The 18,977-nt window shown below is 37.1% G+C and overlaps 1 protein-coding gene across 13 annotated transcripts in view; it reads right to left on the bottom strand.

Moving 5' to 3' along the window:
- Window positions 1-18,977, bottom strand: part of SLC9A9 (solute carrier family 9 member A9) — a 693,980-nt gene that overhangs the window by 396,839 nt on the left and 278,164 nt on the right. For all 13 annotated transcript variants that reach the window (XM_023260486.2, XM_023260485.2, XM_019810605.3 and 10 more), the window contains one exon: window positions 678-793. In XM_023260486.2, the coding sequence (XP_023116254.1) occupies window positions 678-793 (116 nt within the window). The remainder of the gene's footprint in view (window positions 1-677; window positions 794-18,977) is intronic.

Genomic DNA, 18,977 nt, shown 5'->3' with positions numbered 1-18,977 from the left:
ATAAATAAACATTAAAATAATATTTTAAAAAAAGAATAATTATAAATATTTTTAGGTTTCATAATGACAATACCATTACAAATATTTACAAATAAATGATACAATATCTGAGGTTTGCTTTAACATAATCCAGTCATTATGAGAGGGAGTGTAGGGAGGGTGTAGACAAAAATATTGACCATATTTGGTAACTGCTGAAGGGTATATGACAGTTCTTTTTATTATTCTCCCTACTCTTAATATGTTTGAAAAGTTCCATAGTAAACAATTTTTTTGAAAATATTTTTTACTTTTAAATTCAATAGGTCATTTTTGAAAGAAGACAAGTTGGAGAAAAAAATAACTCCTATAGCTCAAAATGGCTATATATCCTAGAAAAATAAGCTATAATGAATTTTAAATTCTGAAATCCCTACTACTGAAATTGCTTTCAGATCCATTTTTTGAAAGCTATTAGAATATTTGCCTGTTTCTTTTCTTTCTTTTTCTTTTTTTTTTTAATGACTTACAGATATGTCAACTACAATTGAAAAGGAATAGGAATTATTATGATGTAGACTCAGGTGAAGGACTTTAGAGAAACATTTAATATAAATGTTTGATTCATAAAAAGAAACACACACACACACACACACACACACACACACACACACACAACATACGATTTGAGCAATTACCTGGATCTGTAGCAGACATCAGTGAACCAAAAAACAAACAGTCGGTGAAATGGAAGTCTCCATTTTTCAACTGGCCAGCATATACCATAGCTTTCACAAAGCCATACATAATTAACCTGTTGAAGAGAAAAATAAGATCTTCAAACATCAAGCTGAATCCTGTGCAAACCCACGCTATCATTGCTAACCTTCTAATGTGCTTCCTGAATAAACATCATTCACAAATTACTACCATTCTGCCAATTCATGGTCATGCTAGCTCTCAGTACATTGCTGAGATTTCTTGACTATGAAAGACACTTTTACCAAATATCCCCACTCATTCACCTGGCAAAAGGTAACAATATTTTCTAGTATATTTCAATGAAAATAAATAAATCTCAAGAATATAAAAAATAATCTGTCAAATATGTCATAGCAAATTATGCCCACAAATACAGCAGCTGGATTAACATCTGTACATGGATTGCTTTTCAGTTTTCATTGTTTTATGTGGTAGGGGTGTCTGAAAAGTGTTCAAATTTCAAGTCTGTCACTGGAATGAGAAGGATATTGGTCACACACAGCACACTCAGTCCAGCCAGTTACTCTATAATATATGGGTCTCTACTAGTGCTAGTGTCAGGACACTTCCACACTGGGTAGAAAATCACTGTTAGGTTAGAGCTCTTGTAACTTCAATACACTGCTGAAAAATGAATCCTGAAAGGTTTATGTTTTGATCTTCCAAGGATAGCCATTCTTTTCATGAGATTATAAAAGGTTTATAGGTTTACCAAACCCATACCATGGAACAGAGATTGTCTATGTTGGTCATCATTTGCCACTCCATAATTTTTAAATTGTATTTAATTACTTAACTGACTGATTTTTGCCAACATCATACTAGAGGAAATACAGAGATTGGTGAACTGGGCCACAGTAAAATCACAGTAAGTGACTCTGAGAGTCCTTAGAAACTATATACCCTTACACTAACAGATGGATGTTTAAATATTCACATGCATTGAAAGTTAATTTCTTGAAAAATGTTCTAAGGTTGTGAGCATGGCTAAAAAGCCTAGAAATCAGATATCAGAAATTATAATGTTAATGAGAATGCAGATGTTTCAAAATATTTTAAGAAAAAAATTCTTCATTAGAAAATATTTCAGACACATCTGCATTTGAATCCAGGTTCAACCACTCACTAGCTGTATGGTTTTAGGACATTAATAAAACCTTCTGAGCCTTAATATCCTTACTAACGAATTTGTGGTAACAATAATAGTTGGCCCATAGAATTGTTTTAAGAATTACCTGAGATAATATACATTTGGTTTCCGGCACAGAGCAAATTCCCAATGAGGCTATTATTACTGCCAATAATATTTATCAAAATATATATTTACTTACTATTTCTATTTTTTCACATGCTTTAACTAATTTAATCCACACATTAGTCCTATAAGGAAGGCACATACTATTTGCATTTTACAGATAAGAAAACTGAACACAGTATCATCAGGTAACTTGCTCAAAGTGACACAGGAATTAAGTTTTGCAACCTAGAAGCGAACTGTGTGGAATTGGCTCCTGAGTCTATAATAATATTGGTTAAATGAACAGATATATATTTTACTTTATATATTATCCCATGTAATATATTCACAATTACCCTATTAGGTGGTTGTTCTAGGTTGTATGAAGGCATAACAATGGAATATCCCTAAGAACTTGAAAATAAGTTGAACTAGTAAGACAACTCATAATGGGTTTGAACAGAGAGGGTCAATATTACTGTGAAGAGTGTGGACTGCAGTAAGGAAGGCTGAAGGCATTAAAATATCTGAGACAGGCTATGTCATGGGACATAGCAATGGTTGCTGGGAAGAAGCAAATCCAAGAGGTCGCAATCATGGCAGCTTACTCACACTTATGCTGGGAAGGGTATTCTGCCAGTTACTAGGGCATGCAGTCTCTTAACATATAGGGTAGCTTCATTCAGTTTGTTCGTTTAATAGACATTTATTATTTAACCCCTACTATGTGTCAGGTTTCATGCTAGGTGCTTAAGATACATCAGTGAATGAAACAAATATCCCTGCCCTTATGAAGCATACATTTTAGCAGGATAGACAGTAATAAAAAAATAATAATAAATTCAAATTATATTTGTTAATTATATCACTCTCTGAATTGGAATCTACAAGTGTGATCAACCTGGGACATTCTGGACAGTTACAACATTCATGGGAATGCTCTTCAGTAGTCATCCCTTCAACCTCTTCTGGTGTTCACCCAACTTCACCACCCTTTCTCATTGGAGCTATACTTCAAATATTGAGCATCAAAAAGCTCTAGAATACTGTAAACTTCATGACCTGTGACTATATTTCTAAATCCTGTGCCCATTAGTTAATTTTACAGGTTGGAAATCTAGGTTTAGAATTAAAATAACTTGTCTCATATTGCATAGAAGCCATTAGATTAGGTAAAATAAAAAAATATATGCTACACAGACTTGGCAATATTACATAGAAACTAGAAGCCTCATATACTATTGATTGAAATGAATAAAAGTCTTAACTAAAGTATTAATTTTTTATATTCTATAGCTTATTAAATTGTTTCCTACAGATTTATGCCCAAATTAATCAAATATATACCAAAGGTGTATATTCAGATTATTTCAGATTTCTGTTATTTGTAAGAGTAAAAACTTCAAAGCATCCTAACTGTCCAGTCACTAAATTACAAAACACATATATTTGAATTAACATGCGAATTATAATACTATGTACAAGACTAAATATTGACATAGAAAAGCAAATTGATAAAGTAAATTATAAAGTGGTAATAAATAATTTCTGATTTTATAAATATTGAACATACTTAGGCATACATATAAACAAAAAAAGACCAGAATTATATAGACTAGAATGTTAATAGTAGTTATATAATGGAATTAAATGTGACTACTTTTCTTTTTGCTTTTCTGTATTCTTCCAGTTCTTTTAAAAAATAGTAATAATAAAAATAAATAGCAACAGGGGCGCCTGGGTGGCTCAGTCGGTTAGGTGTCCGACTTCGGCTCAGGTCACGATCTCTCAGTCCATGAGTTTGAGCCCTGCGTCGGGCTCTGTGCTGACAGCTCAGAGCCTGGAGCCTGTTTCAGATTCTGTGTCTCCCTATCTCTCTGACCCTCCCCCATTCATGCTCTGTCTCTCTCTGTCTCAAAAATAAATAAACGTTAAAAAACATTAAAAAAAATAGCAACATACATTAGTGAGTGCTATTATATAACATAATAGACATTCATCTGTCATTTAATCCTCAAAATTTTATGAATTAGGTGCTGTGGTTATTCTTTTTTACAAATGAGAAAATTAGGTCAGAGAAGTTAAAAAGCTTGCCTAAGTTCACAGAAGTTAGCTCTCGAGAGACCTGGATTTGAACCCAGGCAGTTGGATGCCAACGCCTACATCCTTAGCTACCGTCTTTATAAAGCTTTTGCATTGCTTTGAAATCAGGAGAGACACACATAACTGTTCACAAACCCACCCTCCCCACCTCCACACACACCCTTACACACATGATTCGTTTATTTACTCCAAATCAATTCTGGGACATAAAGTAACTATAATTCTAATAGCTTACTTGAGATAACACCAAAAAAGGAGAGAAATAAAGTCCAGTTCAGTACAAGCTCGATACTAATAACAATGGTCATCATCGCTGGTAATTATAACAATCCAATAACTAGTGTGCATATACTATTGCCACACCCTCCTTTATAAATGGGAGCTATTGTCATTGATGCTACATTATTATTAATAAAAACTAGTTACAACTATATTAATTGGGAAGCTAAAAAAAAAATGAAACCATTAGCAACCACCATGTTCTCACAGGATGGTGTATTCTATCAGCACTTCACAGGAAGTATTTCAGATGGCTCAGGATACAGGAGAGATGTGGTTTGATGGGAAAAGAGAATCTGTTAAAGTCCAATGCATACAGTGCTGTGAAGATGGGAGACCTGAGTAAGATGTTCCCCAGGGGTCAATCTGTGGTTAGTGACAGCCTGGGTTACAGGGATGGGCAGAGGCAGAAGTGCCTCATAAAAACCAGAAATGTTGATAATTTGATTTTAACAAATAATCCACTTAGTGCTACTATTCTTTGAAATGCAAAGTGCTTGTGCTATGAAGGATACAATCTGTCCATAATCTGCTCTCAAAGAGTAGAGTATTACAGGATGGCAGCCATGTCACTGATACTCATAGAAAGCATTGGGCAAAAGAAAATTTGGAGAAATGCCCAGCATCATACCCCACACACTCCCTTTATTATTTATGATGTGTGTATTGGTTTAACATTTCATAAGCCTATTTTATACTATTAAATTTCCACACCTATAGATGTGTGAAAACGTTTCAAAACAAAAAGTTCCAGAAGGCTCAAGTGCTGTGATGACTTTTAAGTATGCCATCTTTATCTCTCCCAGTATTTTAAAGAAAGAATATATCTTCTTCTTTTTTTAAAAAAAAAAAAAGTATTGATCAAGCAACGAATAGATCAACTGGAAAAGGCAGTTTTTTGAACTGCTAGAGATAAACTGGGAGAGTTGTCAGTTTGGAGATGCAGCTGTGTAGACCACTCTCATTAGGTGCTGGAAGAGTCACATCCCTGCTGGTGAAAGCGTGTGAAACAGGCCACTGCATGAAGCTCACTCTGGCAGTGGGAAAACCCAGAACCAACAACTATGGAAGCTATATGAAGGTTACAATCTACCATCTACATTTCTGATTTCTATACCCACACACTTTCCTTTAGATAAGTATCTTTCCCTAGCTATCTGTTCACATTTTATGGATGCTTTGTATGTCACATTTTCTTTTTTTTTCCAGAGTATGCATTCAAAAGCAATATTCCATTGGAGAACTCATAATTTCTTTTTTTGGAGGGGGGCTTTATTGAAATATAGTTAAGATATAAGAATGTATAAGCTTAAGGTATACAATGTCATGATTCAATGTATGTATATATTGCAAAATGAATAGCCAATAAAGTTAGATAACATATCCATCACCTCACAAGTATATTATTTGTGTGTGGTGATAAATTTTAAGATCTACTCTCTTACTAGCTTTCGAATATTCAATATGGTATTATCAACTATAGTCACCATGCTGTGCATTACATCCCCAGAACTTACTCATCTTATAACTGGAAGTTTGTACCTTTTAATCATCTCCACTCACTTCTTCCACCCCCGACTCCCTGCTCCTGGCAACCACCAATCTGCTCTCTGTTTCTATGAAGAGAATGAATAATTTCTTAATGCTAGGCTACATGGGGTTGGGAGGATATTCTAGCCAAATTCATTTATTCATTCACCCATGCATTCATTAATTTGCACATTGACTCATTCATAAAACAAAAAAATTATCCAAAGATATAATTCCTCCTCTGAGGGAGCTTATATTTTATTAGAAGAACCAGACATTTAATAGCTAATTTATAATTATTTTATTAGTATTGTGCCTAAGTCTTATGGGAAGAAGTATAGTTTGCACATGTGCACATTTCTGTAGCTGCAGAACATAACAGGGGGACGTTGTTTTATGGAAGAGATCACAGGTTCAACTTTAGAAATGTTGAAATTAAGCAGCCAGTGAGACTGGTACACAGGTTTGTATCTCAACAAGGGATTGGCTCAGGACACAGATTTGAGAGCAGACACAGTGTGGTGTATGTTACTGCAGCCGTGGGTGTGCATGAAAGTCCAAAGAGAACATAAAGTGGAAGAGGTATATGATGGATGTGTGGGTCCAGCCTTTGAAGATGAGATAGAGACAATGAAGCAGCCAGCAGAGGTCAAGGATAAGTCAGAGATGTGAATGGAAATCTAGTAGAGTGTCATAGGAGTCAAGAGAAGAAAGTGTTTCAAGAAGAGCATTGATAAATAGGGTTGAATGTTGCCAACAGGACCATTTATTTAGTGTCATTAGGAGTGTGGAAGCTCATGTGAAATTTGAATGGGTTGAAAAGCCTATGGAAAATGAGCAATTAAGACAGGCAACATACTCCACTCTTCTGAGAAGTCTGACTACAAGTGAAGCCAGGTCTGTCTCCAGACAGAGAAGGGGTTTGCAGTGAGACTTGATCATAAACAGGTGAGGAAGAAGTTGTGAAGAAGCTCACATCTCATGGTGGCTCACAAACAGGGGACACAAAACAGCAATTCTGCTTTGTCAAGATTATTGGCATGAGGTGATGAGCCTGACTTTGGGTGGAATTATATGGGCTTTAGAGAGTCTGTAGGATGTTAGGCTCCTATAGGTGTCAAACAGATGATTCTCCTCTTCTGTCACTGTTTTGTCATTTTACCAAGTCCTATGAGAAATGCAAAGGTAAGCCAGACATGATTTCTTTTTCTCAGGAAAAAGACACAGGTCACCTGCATAAGCAGAGCACAGAGTTCCTGGAAGAGATGCAGATCAAGTGCATTGAGTTCATAGAGGAGAAGAAGCTGTCTTTACTTGGGGACTCAGGATAGGCTTTGAGAGGAAAGTAGCATATCTGCTGAACCTGAAATATACATTCAAGTAACGAAACTACCAGCAGTGTTTCATCAATATGTGGGATGCCCCGACTACTTATTTTTTTCCCCAGAATGCAAAACATTTACCACTGAAGGTGGTTTGTTCTTTAATCAGTACAGAATGCAATGTGCAAACAAATGAAGCCCTTCCTTTGGAAATCCAGGGAACCATCTGCCATCTGTCACTCACTGTAGAAAAGAGTGGAAAAGGCCTGTCCTGACTAAGCTGTGACTCCACCTCTGGTTTTCACTTTAGAATTCAGTACAGGCTGCTCTGCTTCAAGAAGTCCTTGAAACCTGCAGCTCTGTTGTAACTGAAGCAGGTACTCAGATCTCACAGTGCTATATGGCCCCTTTGGCCCATTCCACTTTCCCCACCAATCTCAAGACTTTGTTCCTTCTGTTTCATTGAAGGTTGGGGAGAAGAAGAAATGAAAAAGTAACTTCAGTGGCTTGTGGGCATATTAAAAGTGCCTGCCCTTAATCCCTTCTTCTCTCAAAGGGTTGGAAGGAGACAGGTTTTAGAGGAAGAGGAAGCCTGCATTCAATTTTTCTGTGCCTAAGTGGAAAGAGGAAGCTGGTTAGGTAATGGGATGGTGGTTGAGGGAAGGAGAACAATGAGAGGAGGGCTCATTGTCAGGAGCATAAGTGTGTGTGTTGAGGTTGGGAAATTCTATACTTAGGACATCTGGCCACTCAAAAATTTTGTTTGCAACAGCCATCACCAGAACAACCACACTCCTACAGTTTTTTTTTTCCTATCTCTGGCCTCTATTCTCTTCTTAGCTGCCACACAGCCCATGAGAACTTGACTTTTCTCAAGTCACCTATTTGCCATTGAATAGTGGGCTCTCTGGCCCCGAGATTTTAATAAGACTTTGGTAGGAATACAAAGTGGAGAAGGAAAGAGGGAACAAATATCTGAATACTTGTTGAGTACCTACTCTATGCCAGGCCCCATGTTAGTGCATTTTATATATTTTTCAACACACACACACACACACACACACACACACACACACACACACACCAGCTAGGCAGCCATCATGATTCTTATTTTATAAACAAGAAAACCCAACAAGTAATAGAAGTGAAATTTAAATACCGGTTCCTTTCTACTTTTTACTATTGGATACTAAGTAGAAAATTTAAGATATATTTGCCTTGGCTTCACAAATTTAACAAGTCAGTTACTATATATTCTTTGCTCCTGATAGAATGCCTTTGACATAATATTATATTCGGAGTAGCTCTTTAAGAGTTAGGAGTGGCCCAGGAGACCTTCCTTTTAGGCATTTAGTCAGGCTGTAAAAGGGTATGGAAAGCATGTGCTTTCCGTGATTTTTCCTTTAAGCCAGTTCTATATCTGGCTTCCTGTGAGCCTGAAGTGGCCACCACATTTTTTCAAGAAAGGAAAGACTGCAGAGAAGAGGTTGTGATGAACTACACTGCTCTTTAACCATGGCTAAGGATATTGGATCTTGGGTTCCTTGAAGCAAAATCAAGTGAGTTCATTTCCCAAATACTCCACTGTCCATCTGCCTGTCAACTTGCCACCTTACTGGGCCTTTCCTGGAGGATTCACCCACCCATGAATTTTTGTGACAATTTCTGCTCCCATAGCAACTTATGCAATTACCTGCAGAGAATCAATTCCCCCTTCTGTAAAGTACTTCAAGATTCACAGAAGAAGTGTGATATAAATCCCAAACTTGAATGTGGAATGGGCATAAATTGCAATGTTGACCTGTACTAACAGGTAGAAATCTACTGAAAGATGAACGAAACACAGGTGAGAGCTTAACTGTGCATCCTGATTGTGTATCTACTCATATCTACTATCTGGGAGTATGCTGGCTCATTCAGGGGTGAAAGGGGATCACTGTTGAGAAAATCTGAAAGGAGCAATGAGGACTGTGAAGAACTTAGCCACACTTACTCAATGACAGCCTGCACCAGCAATCTGGGATATGCAGTAGAATTCTCTGAGCAACTTGAGTTCCTCACTTCTCTCTACTCCCAGGTCATCCAGCCTTCTCCTTTCAGAAAACCGTGATTAGTGCCCCCTGGATATAATCACTGTTCTCTTTCCTCTATTCTTCTATCAACTTGTATCCCCACTGTTCCTCTGGTGTGATTTACCAGGCTCTCTCCTTTATTTCATTAAGGTCTTAAATTCTAGCCATGCATTCTTTGTGTGTCCACCTTACCTGAATAATTTGAAGAGAACACATCCAGGCTGTTCTGCCTTTTTCCCTCTCTGTTCCAAGCTCCATTCTACACACACATTACCCAGCCTTGCTAGATCCCAAAAGTTACAAAGATGAATCAGATGTGGCTTCTGCCCTCTAGGAGCTCACAGCTCAGGAGGAGGAATAAGTCATGTGTATAAATGACTGGACTACTATGTGAAAAACTTCAGATTCAGTAAGAAAGCTAAAGGTACAGTGAAATGGATTTCAAAGGAGGAAGGGAGAAGATGGTCTGGGGGAAGAAAGTATTGGAGATAAATATTTCTTGAAAGGCAGATGGGGTCAGACCTGAGTTGTGGTAGAAGAAAGAGGGATAATAGTCACCACAGGAAAAGGTAACATGGGGCAACAAAACAAGTAGTAACACACGAGGTATTCACAACGAAGGTTGGATAATTCAATGTGATGAATTCTTCCACTATGTATTGTTATATGGTCTAATTCAATGGTCCTCAAATTTTGCTACATATCAGAATTACATAGAAAGCTTTGAAAATCATGATGCCCAGGATATATCCCAGACCAAGTATATCAGAAACTCTGTGGATGGAACCCATGCATCCATATTTTTAAAAGTTCTTCCATTGTTCTGATAAGTAGCTAGGATCGAGAACAAGTATTCTAAATCACTACATCTTGTCTCTAATGTCCAGACCAATCATCTGGGGATCAGCAGGTCTGCAGTAGGATCTGGGATTCTGCATTTTTAATGAGCTCCTAGATGGAGTCAATGCTGCTGGTCCCAGGCCATGCTTTGAGTAGGCAGCTCTAAATGAGAACCCTGTTAACTAAGTAAAATATCTCAGCCATCTCTGTGCATTCTGGCTCTGATGGTAAACTCCTTAATATGGCAGCACTTTGAATTCATCAATAGAGTTTATCTGAGATGCAGTTAGATTACAGGTCCACATACAGAAAGCACATAATACCTACTGCTTGGTGGCTTGGTATCCCTGTTATGTATGGATGAAAGACAAGGATTACTGGATAGCATGTGAGGATTCAAGGGGCTATTAGTTCTCGGCTCCAATTTGGAACTCCTTGTAGAAGAAAATTAAAATGGGATAGGGGCCAGAGAGTGAAAGGATGTCTTAATCACTAAAATGTAAAATTTAACAGATCTTTATTATGCCTGTGATCTGTAGCTCCACAGAGACTTTTTTCCCTAGGTACAGAGATCCACCTTTCCCTGCCACAGGGAAAGTGCCATGATTGTTTTGGTATCATCTGAGGCTGGTAACTGCAAAGTCCTACCAAGTTTTCAAAACTGGTGAAGGAATACTCAACCTTTTCTTTTTAAATATTTTTTAAAAATTCTAGCATAAATTGCATATTTGTTATGAGCAGTTATTTTGCTGGTTATATAAAACAACAGGTTTCTTTGCTTTGGGATGAACTATATCAACTCAGAAGTTCTGACTGGCAGTACAAAGGTGTGTATATACACACATACATACATATAATTTTTATTAATAACAAGAAGCTTGCACAAAATATCTCACAGTATAAAATTCATCCAGTCTGAAGTAGCAAGAGAGGCACTTGTTGCCCTGCACATGTGGGCTCTTGGCCACTACTTTTCGCTTGAAAGACACAAGTACAATTGTTACCTCACTTGCTCTCACCTTTCCTGAAAGGTGGATAAAATCAAGGTCCATTATTCTCCTTTCACAGATGAAGAACTGCCACAAGGACCTTAGAGGCCTACCTACCACCTTATAGCCTTTGCTCTGTTGTTTTTCCTCAAGTGTGAAACTGAAACGCTGGTTGGAATCAGTTGTTTAAATCAGGGGAAAGAAAACTTAAAAATTATTTAACACAGAATACCTATTTAAAAATCTAGAAACCAAGGGGCACCTGGGTGGCTTTGTTGGTTAAGTGACCAACTTTTTGATTTTGGTGCAGGTCATGATCTCATTGTTTGTGAGTTTGAGTCCCATGTCAAGCTCTGAACTGACAGAATAGAGCCTGCTTGGGATTCTCTCTCTCTCTCTCTCTCTCTCTTTCTCTCTCTCTCTCTCACCCTCCCCACCTCAAAATAAATATATAAAATTGAAAAAAAAGTCATTAAAAAATACGCAAACCATGATCCATCCAAGTTAATGACTTGGTAAAAATTATATTGAACTTGGCTGGTAGCAAGACAGGACTGGAATGCCAATTTTCTTCTAAAGAGATTTTGCCAAAACTGGTAATTTTCACAGATTCTCTGCTGCCTGGAATTTTAGCAAAGGGAATAAAACTTGTGATTCGAATGTAACTTGCTAATCTATAATTCCCAGAAAATTTCCCATCCCTTTTCATACTCCCTAAAGCATGTTTATGTTCTTCAATTCTACCATTTGGAACCCTAAAGCCAATGGCTGGTTGCAATAAAATGTAAATAACAAGAAAATGCAACTCTCTGGATTTTTCCCCATTCAGATCAATTTTCCAGCAAGTAGAAAGCTCATAAGTAATGCAGATGTTTAAAACATATTTAGCTCAAATTAAGATGTTACACTATTTACTGTTTGATGACTTTAAGATATATTATCATTATTGATGACAAGATAGAATGAAGAACTTATCTTCTGAGTGATGAAAATCAAATATTAATTCCTTGCTCTGATTCTTCTTTTTCAATCATTTCAATACATTTTCAATAACTTTTTGATCTAGAATGGAAATTTAAAATGGCCTGTTTTGCTTATGATGCATATAATACAATTTATTACTTGAAATTCCTTTGTAGTTGTAAAGTGAACTTCTTTTGTAACATTTCGAATAACTTTTCAGAGCAGACAGACTGTTCTTATGGGCTTCTCTTCCAATAACAGGGTTTACCCACTATTGAAATATAGAAGAAATTACCAAAATTCTCTTTAGAGACCAAAATAATAAAATATTTACTACCGTAGTTATTCCCTCATAGATCCTGAGCTTTGAGACCATTACTCCAGCAACACCACCCAGCAACACAAGTATCTGCTAAAGAAGGTCATTTGGTTTATTAAATCTTATTACTCTCGAGTGTCCCTGACATAATATTAACTGACGATACTCCAGGGCTATATGTACATGGGGTCATCCTTACCAATCTATGCAAACATTTCTGACAATCACTCAGTCATCTGATCTACACAACACCAGAAAATTAATATAACTTACTCTTCACCTGTGCCCTTACTTCCTATCTACTAATCCCCATCCACTTGACCTATGGACTGGCTTTACACTACTATATATTAAACTGAAATGTAGACAGTTCTTCATGTCCCCATGTGATTTGAGTTGAATGGACTTTGAATTTAGCTGTAAGACAGAAGCTGGTGGAGTGAACCATCTGTAGATGAGGGCCAGGTAAATTGGCCAATAGTTAATGATTTCATTTCTTAACAACTTTATTCCTCTGGAGAACAAAGCACCTGTTATTACCAAGTATGATTTCATCTTTAAGGACATAACACAGAAGGAATATGTGTCTTCTTGTTTTTAAAAATGAGGTTCAGAGGAAGAGGATGTAATCAAGTTGATTTAGTCAGCCATACAATATATTTTTAATTAGTGCCTACTATATGCCCAGCACCTGATAGGATTCTGTGTATAAAATGGAAAAACAGGTAATGGGCAGCCTGCTCAGGTATGTAGAGATAAAACAGACTGTTAAAATCTAGCATGGTAAGTGCCTCTGCCAATTTCTAGCTCTTTGACCAGAGGCAAGTTCCCTATTTCATCATTTCCTCAGTTTCCTTGTCTATAAAGTGAGCATAACAATAGTCATTGTGTTATTACCACTGCTGAATGATCCAAGGGGTTCTTTAGTTCTTCCAGTTATCATTTTTGTTGGTAAACACAAAAGGCCTTTTAGTATTAACCTCTGTTTCAGAGAACCAGTGAATTGAGAAAGCCTCGAATTTGGAGCTTTCAAGAGAAGCCTTTAATAAATTGTTTTCAACACAGAAACATATGTTTTCATCTAGTTCACCATAGAAAGTTGATGCAACATAATTGGAAAGAGATTATCCTTTAAATAATTCTTGATACTTGATCTATTGTGGCAGGCATCAAAGAGACCACCTTCATGGCAACTATGGTTAATGAAGGCGTACTGCCCATTTGAAAGTTGCTAAGAGAGTAGATCTTAAAAATTCTCATCACAAGAAAAAAAGTTGGTATCCACGTATGGTGATGAATGTTAAGTAGACTTATTGTGGTAATAATTTTACAATATATGCAAATATTGAATCATTATGTTGTAATGAAATTAATATTATATGTTAATTATACCTCAGTAAAAGAAGACAGAAGACGGCAGCAAAACAAAAGCAAGAAAGAAAAAGACAAAAACAAAAAACACCCCAAAAGACAAAAAAAAAAGCCCAATGACACCAATTTTTCTAATACTACAACATCTAATCTCAGATCTCCTTGAAGAAAGTAGTCAAGGAACCAAGCAGAAGGTGGTGAAGGCAAATTTTCCAGGAAGTCACAAATAGCTTACTTGGTGTAGTCACCTGCATACTAAAAATATTCAAACAAATATTACTAAATTCCCTACCCAGTGAAGTGAAAAGAGAAAATAATAAAAAGACAGATCTATGGCAACATAAGTAGTAGAGATAAGAGACCTGGATCAATGGAAGCATATTTTGCAGACTTTGAGACATACTAATTCCACTCTATTCAACATTGGACAGATCTCAGCTAAAATAGTTTCTCGTTCAAAACAACCATTTGGAAAAACAAAAACAAAAACAAAACAAAAACCAACTAACCAACCAACCAAACAAAAAAAACAACCATTTGGAAAATGCCTCCTATCATACTAAGGGGTTAGAAATATGTTAGATGGATTAGAGGTGTAGAGCTGGGTTTGGTACCTGACAGAAGGCCAATAAGCAACATGGCACCCAGAGTTCAGAACTGGAAGGTGGTCAGGGCACCTGAATGGCTCAGTTGGTTAAATGTCTGACTCTTGATTTAGGCTCAGGTCATGATCAGGTGGTTCATGGGTTCAAGCCCCATATCAGGCTCCATGCTGACAGTGCAGAGCCTGCTTGGGATTCTGTCTCCCCCTCTCTCTATCCCTCCCCGACTCGCTCTGTATCTATCCTTCAAAATAAATAAATAAACATTAAAAAAATAACTGGAAGGTGGTCATAAGGGAGAAAGAGGACTTAATATGCTCCCCCAGAAAGCCAGGGGGAAAAAAAGGAAGGAGTGGAGAGTGGATATTACAAAGAGTTAGATCAGCCTATTGAAAAACTGTCCAAAGAATAGTTGGAAATGCACTATTGGAGGTGGTTAGTTTCCTTCCCCGGAGGAATTTAATCATCCCTTAAGTGTTCTATAAAAAGAATAATGGTTTACGCTATTAAAAAAATACAGGTATACTTGAGGGACTGAACTTGGGGGAATGGAACTAAATGACTTTTAAGGTGATTTCAAACTTTCAAACTTTATGATTTTGTAAAAATCTGAAGGACAAAATCAAAGCAAAGACCAAGAGACAAGATGAGAAACTTTGTAATTGACAATATTTTCTACAATTTAATCAGTTATCAAAGTAAAAATAAAGACAGTTTGACAGGACCTAAAACTGGTGCCAGGAACTGATTATATTAACCAGCACTCCTTTCCTAACTTGACAGTAGTTTCTTCACAAATGCTTGGTTTGGGATTAGAGTGAGAACAGATGAAGCTATCCCTGCCTATGTCAAATACCTCAACCTTCTCAGGAGATAGGAAGAGGAATTCATAAAACTCCTTTAAACTCCTCAAGACTGGGAAACAACTCATTTTTCTCCCCAGATAACACTAAACATGATGTCTAGCAGCCTCTCTATCATATATAATACCTAGACTCCTATTCTGGCCCATAGGCACCTCAAAAATCACCAGCTGTGAGCCCGAACATAGGATCTTATCCAGAATCCAGATGTTATTCCAGTGTCTCTTTTCTTAGCTAAGGCATCAATTCCCACTCAGAAAACTGTAGGTCATCATGGACACATCTCTACCTTCTCACTGCCCTCCTCCCCATATGCGGTCCATCACTAAACTATTTTATCTCTTGAAATGGTTTCAAATACATCCACTATGTAGTCCGGGCTAACAGCACATCTCCTCTAGATATTTCTATGTCTGCTAAAATTGTGTCATTGTATCCCTTCACTTTCCACCAAAGTGTAGCCAGAGTAACTTAAAAATACAAATCTGACCATGTATCTCCATGCTCCAAACTTTTTTTTTTTTAATTTTTTTTTTAACGTTTATTTATTTTTGAGACAGAGAGAGACAGGGCATGAACGGGGGAGGGACAGAGAGAGAGGGAGACACAGAATCGGAAACAGGCTCCAGGCTCCGAGCCATCAGCCCAGAGCCTGACGCGGGGCTCGAACTCACGGACCGTGAGATCGTGACCTGGCTGAAGTCGGACGCTTAACTGACTGAGCCACCCAGGCGCCCCAATGCTCCAAACTTTTTCACGACTTCCCAATTGCTCTTAGATTATTGCCAAAATCCTTATGGGTGATTATTCTTTTCCAGATCCATTCTCCATCCTTTCCACCCTGCTCTGTGTCTCAAGAGGCTGATTTGTATGGACTGCTTCAATGGGCTCCCTTATTCCCTGGTTTTTGGTTAAATTTGACAATGTAGGTGAAAAGACACTGACTGGAGATCAAGAGTGGGTGATAAGATTAAGTTTGGGGTATGTATTTTTTTATTATTTAAGTTCCCTCCCTTCAGGGTCTATATGGGCTCTAGATGTCCTTCCGTCAAAGGTCACAGCTCCATTAAGTTGGTCCTGTACACACAGCTCTCTTTTCGGGTTTTAGTACCACTTCATCCCTTTCCCCTTCACATAATGGTGCCCCACTGTTACTAACCATGGGGAAATGGATGACCCTTTATGGTTTTTCTTTGTCCTGCCCATATCTTTTAACTAGTCTTCACACATTACTCTTTCAAGGAAACTATTCTGCAAAAACTATTCCTGCAAAAGTCGTATTTGTTCAGTAGAATCTTTTGTAATGGCTATACTTCCTCATAGCACTTACTACAGAATTAATGAATTAGTTGTATAATTGATTATCTAATGTCTATATTTCCTGCCCGGATGAAGGCAGGGGCCATTTGTCTTAACCTATCCCCAAGTCTCTAGAGCATTTACACATAGGTGCTCAATAGCTATTTATCAAATAAAAGGGATGGTGAGAGTAAAGACAAGAAAAGATAGGGAAACCAGGGCAAGAGTGAAAGGGCCCTGGTCGGAATGACCAGAATCATCACAAACCAAGGACTCCCACACTGCAAGGTCAAGAAGTAAGGGAAGTATAGACTGTCCCCTCACTGTCACAGAAAATCTGGGGAAGTCATGACATCAAAAAATTGTTTGGCAGGATACATCTTACAAGGGGATCATCTATCAAAGAGGGTATCTTCAATTAAATGCATTTTCAAAATGTGAGAGGTTTATATCCAAAAGAGTAAGTCATTTTCTTTTTTTTTTTGCCTCAAAATGAAAGTATTTTTATTTGTATATGCCAATTATACTAAGTATTAATTTACTTTATCCAAACTCCTTGGTTTTCAGAGGTAAATTCTCAGAAGTTTTTCAGAATATGACTTACTAAACCAAACTAAGGATTTTTCTTTTTTGACTAATTTTTATAATGTGGTCTAGTGTTTTAAGCTGCATGATCATTGCTAGAATATTTATGCTTGGAAACTTATATGGGTGAGATGGTGTAAATGTTTTTTAAGTGTTTTTGTTGATTACTTATAATTTAAAGGCACATTTTTCCCCTTAAGATTAAAGTGTCTTCAGTGACAAGTGGACTCCCCACTGTAAAAAAAGAAAGTATAATTTTTTTTCCAAATGGACAATTAGACAGTAAGGAATAATAAATTGACTATTACTTAAATGAGGCTAAGAGATGATTTAATGATTCTGGTGTCACTACTTTACTATTCTGCACAGTGTACCTAGTACCTGACAGACTGTGAGTCATTTATTAACCTGTACAGATGGATTTACATCCAGGAAATTCTAAGATGACTGCCTCAGTTTGAGACAGGCTGCGGCAAATACCTGAATAGCTGGAAGGAAGATTGGCCTTGAAGAAAGTAGCCTCTGACAATTTGTAATTCCCTTTCTAGCAAATTTTCATTATGGAACCTCAGAATAAACGGTCCTCTGAGGACTTCTCTGTGGCCAGATTTTCTTTTTTTTTTTTTTTTAATTTTATTTAAATCCAAGTTAGTTAACATATAGTGCAATAATGGTTTCAGGAATAGAATTTAACAATTCATCACTTACATATAACAGCCAGTGCTCATCCCAAGTGTCCTCCTTAATGCCCATCACCCATTTACCCCCTGCCAACCTCCCCTCCAGCAACCCTCAGTTTTCTCTCTGTATTAAGAGTCTCTTATGGTTTGCCTCCCTCTCTGTTTTTATATTTTTCCTTCCCTTCCCCTATGTTCATTTGTTTTGTTTATTAAATTCCACATGAGTGAAATAATACAATATTTATCTTTCTCTGATTTATTTAGCTTAGCATAATACATTGTAGTTCCATCCATGTTGTTGCAAATGGCAAGATTTCATTCTTTTTCATTGCTGAGTAGTATTCCATTGTATATATATATATATATATATATATATAATGTGTGTGTGTGTGTGTGTGTGTGTATCACATCTTCTTTACCATTCTATGTCATATCTTCTTTATCATTCTATATCATATCTTCTTTACCATATCCATTCTTCAGTTGATGGACATTTGGGCTTTTTCCATAATTTAGCTACTATGGGTGGTACTGCTATAAACATTGGGGTGCATGTGTCTCTTCAAACCAACATTTCTGGATGCTTTGGATAAATACCCAGTGGTTCAATTACTGGGTCGTAGGGTAGGCTCTATTTTTAATTTTTTGAGGAACCTCCATACTGCTTTCCAGAGTGGGTGTACCAGTTTGCCTTCTCACCAACAGTGTAAGAGGGTTCCCCTTTCTCTGCATCCTTGCCATCATCTTTTGCTTCTTTAGTTGTTAATTTTAGCCATTCTGACAAGTGTGAAGTGGTATCTCATTGTGTTTTTGATCTGTATTTCCCTGATAATGAGTGATATGGAGCATCTTTTCATGTGTCTGTTAGCCTTCGGGATGTCTTCTTTTGAAAAATGTCTGTTCATGTCTTTTGCCCATTTCTTCACTGGATTATTTGGTTTTTGGGTGTTGAGTTTGATAAGTTCTTTATAGATTTTGGATACCAACCCTTTATCCGATATGTCATTCGCAAATATCTTCTCCCATTCCATCAATTGTCTTTTAGTTTTGCTGATTGTTTCCTTCACATTGCAGAAGCTTTTTATCTTGATGAGGTCCTGATAGTTCATTTTTGCTTTAGTTTTCCTTGCCTCAAAAGACATGTCTAGTAAGCTACTATAGTTGAGGTCAAAGAGGTTGCTC

Source organism: Felis catus, chromosome C2, assembly GCF_018350175.1.
Source record: "Felis catus isolate Fca126 chromosome C2, F.catus_Fca126_mat1.0, whole genome shotgun sequence".
NCBI lineage: Eukaryota > Metazoa > Chordata > Mammalia > Carnivora > Felidae > Felis > Felis catus.
The sequence above is the reverse complement of the archived record's forward strand: the minus strand, read 5'-3'. Positions and strand labels throughout refer to the sequence as shown.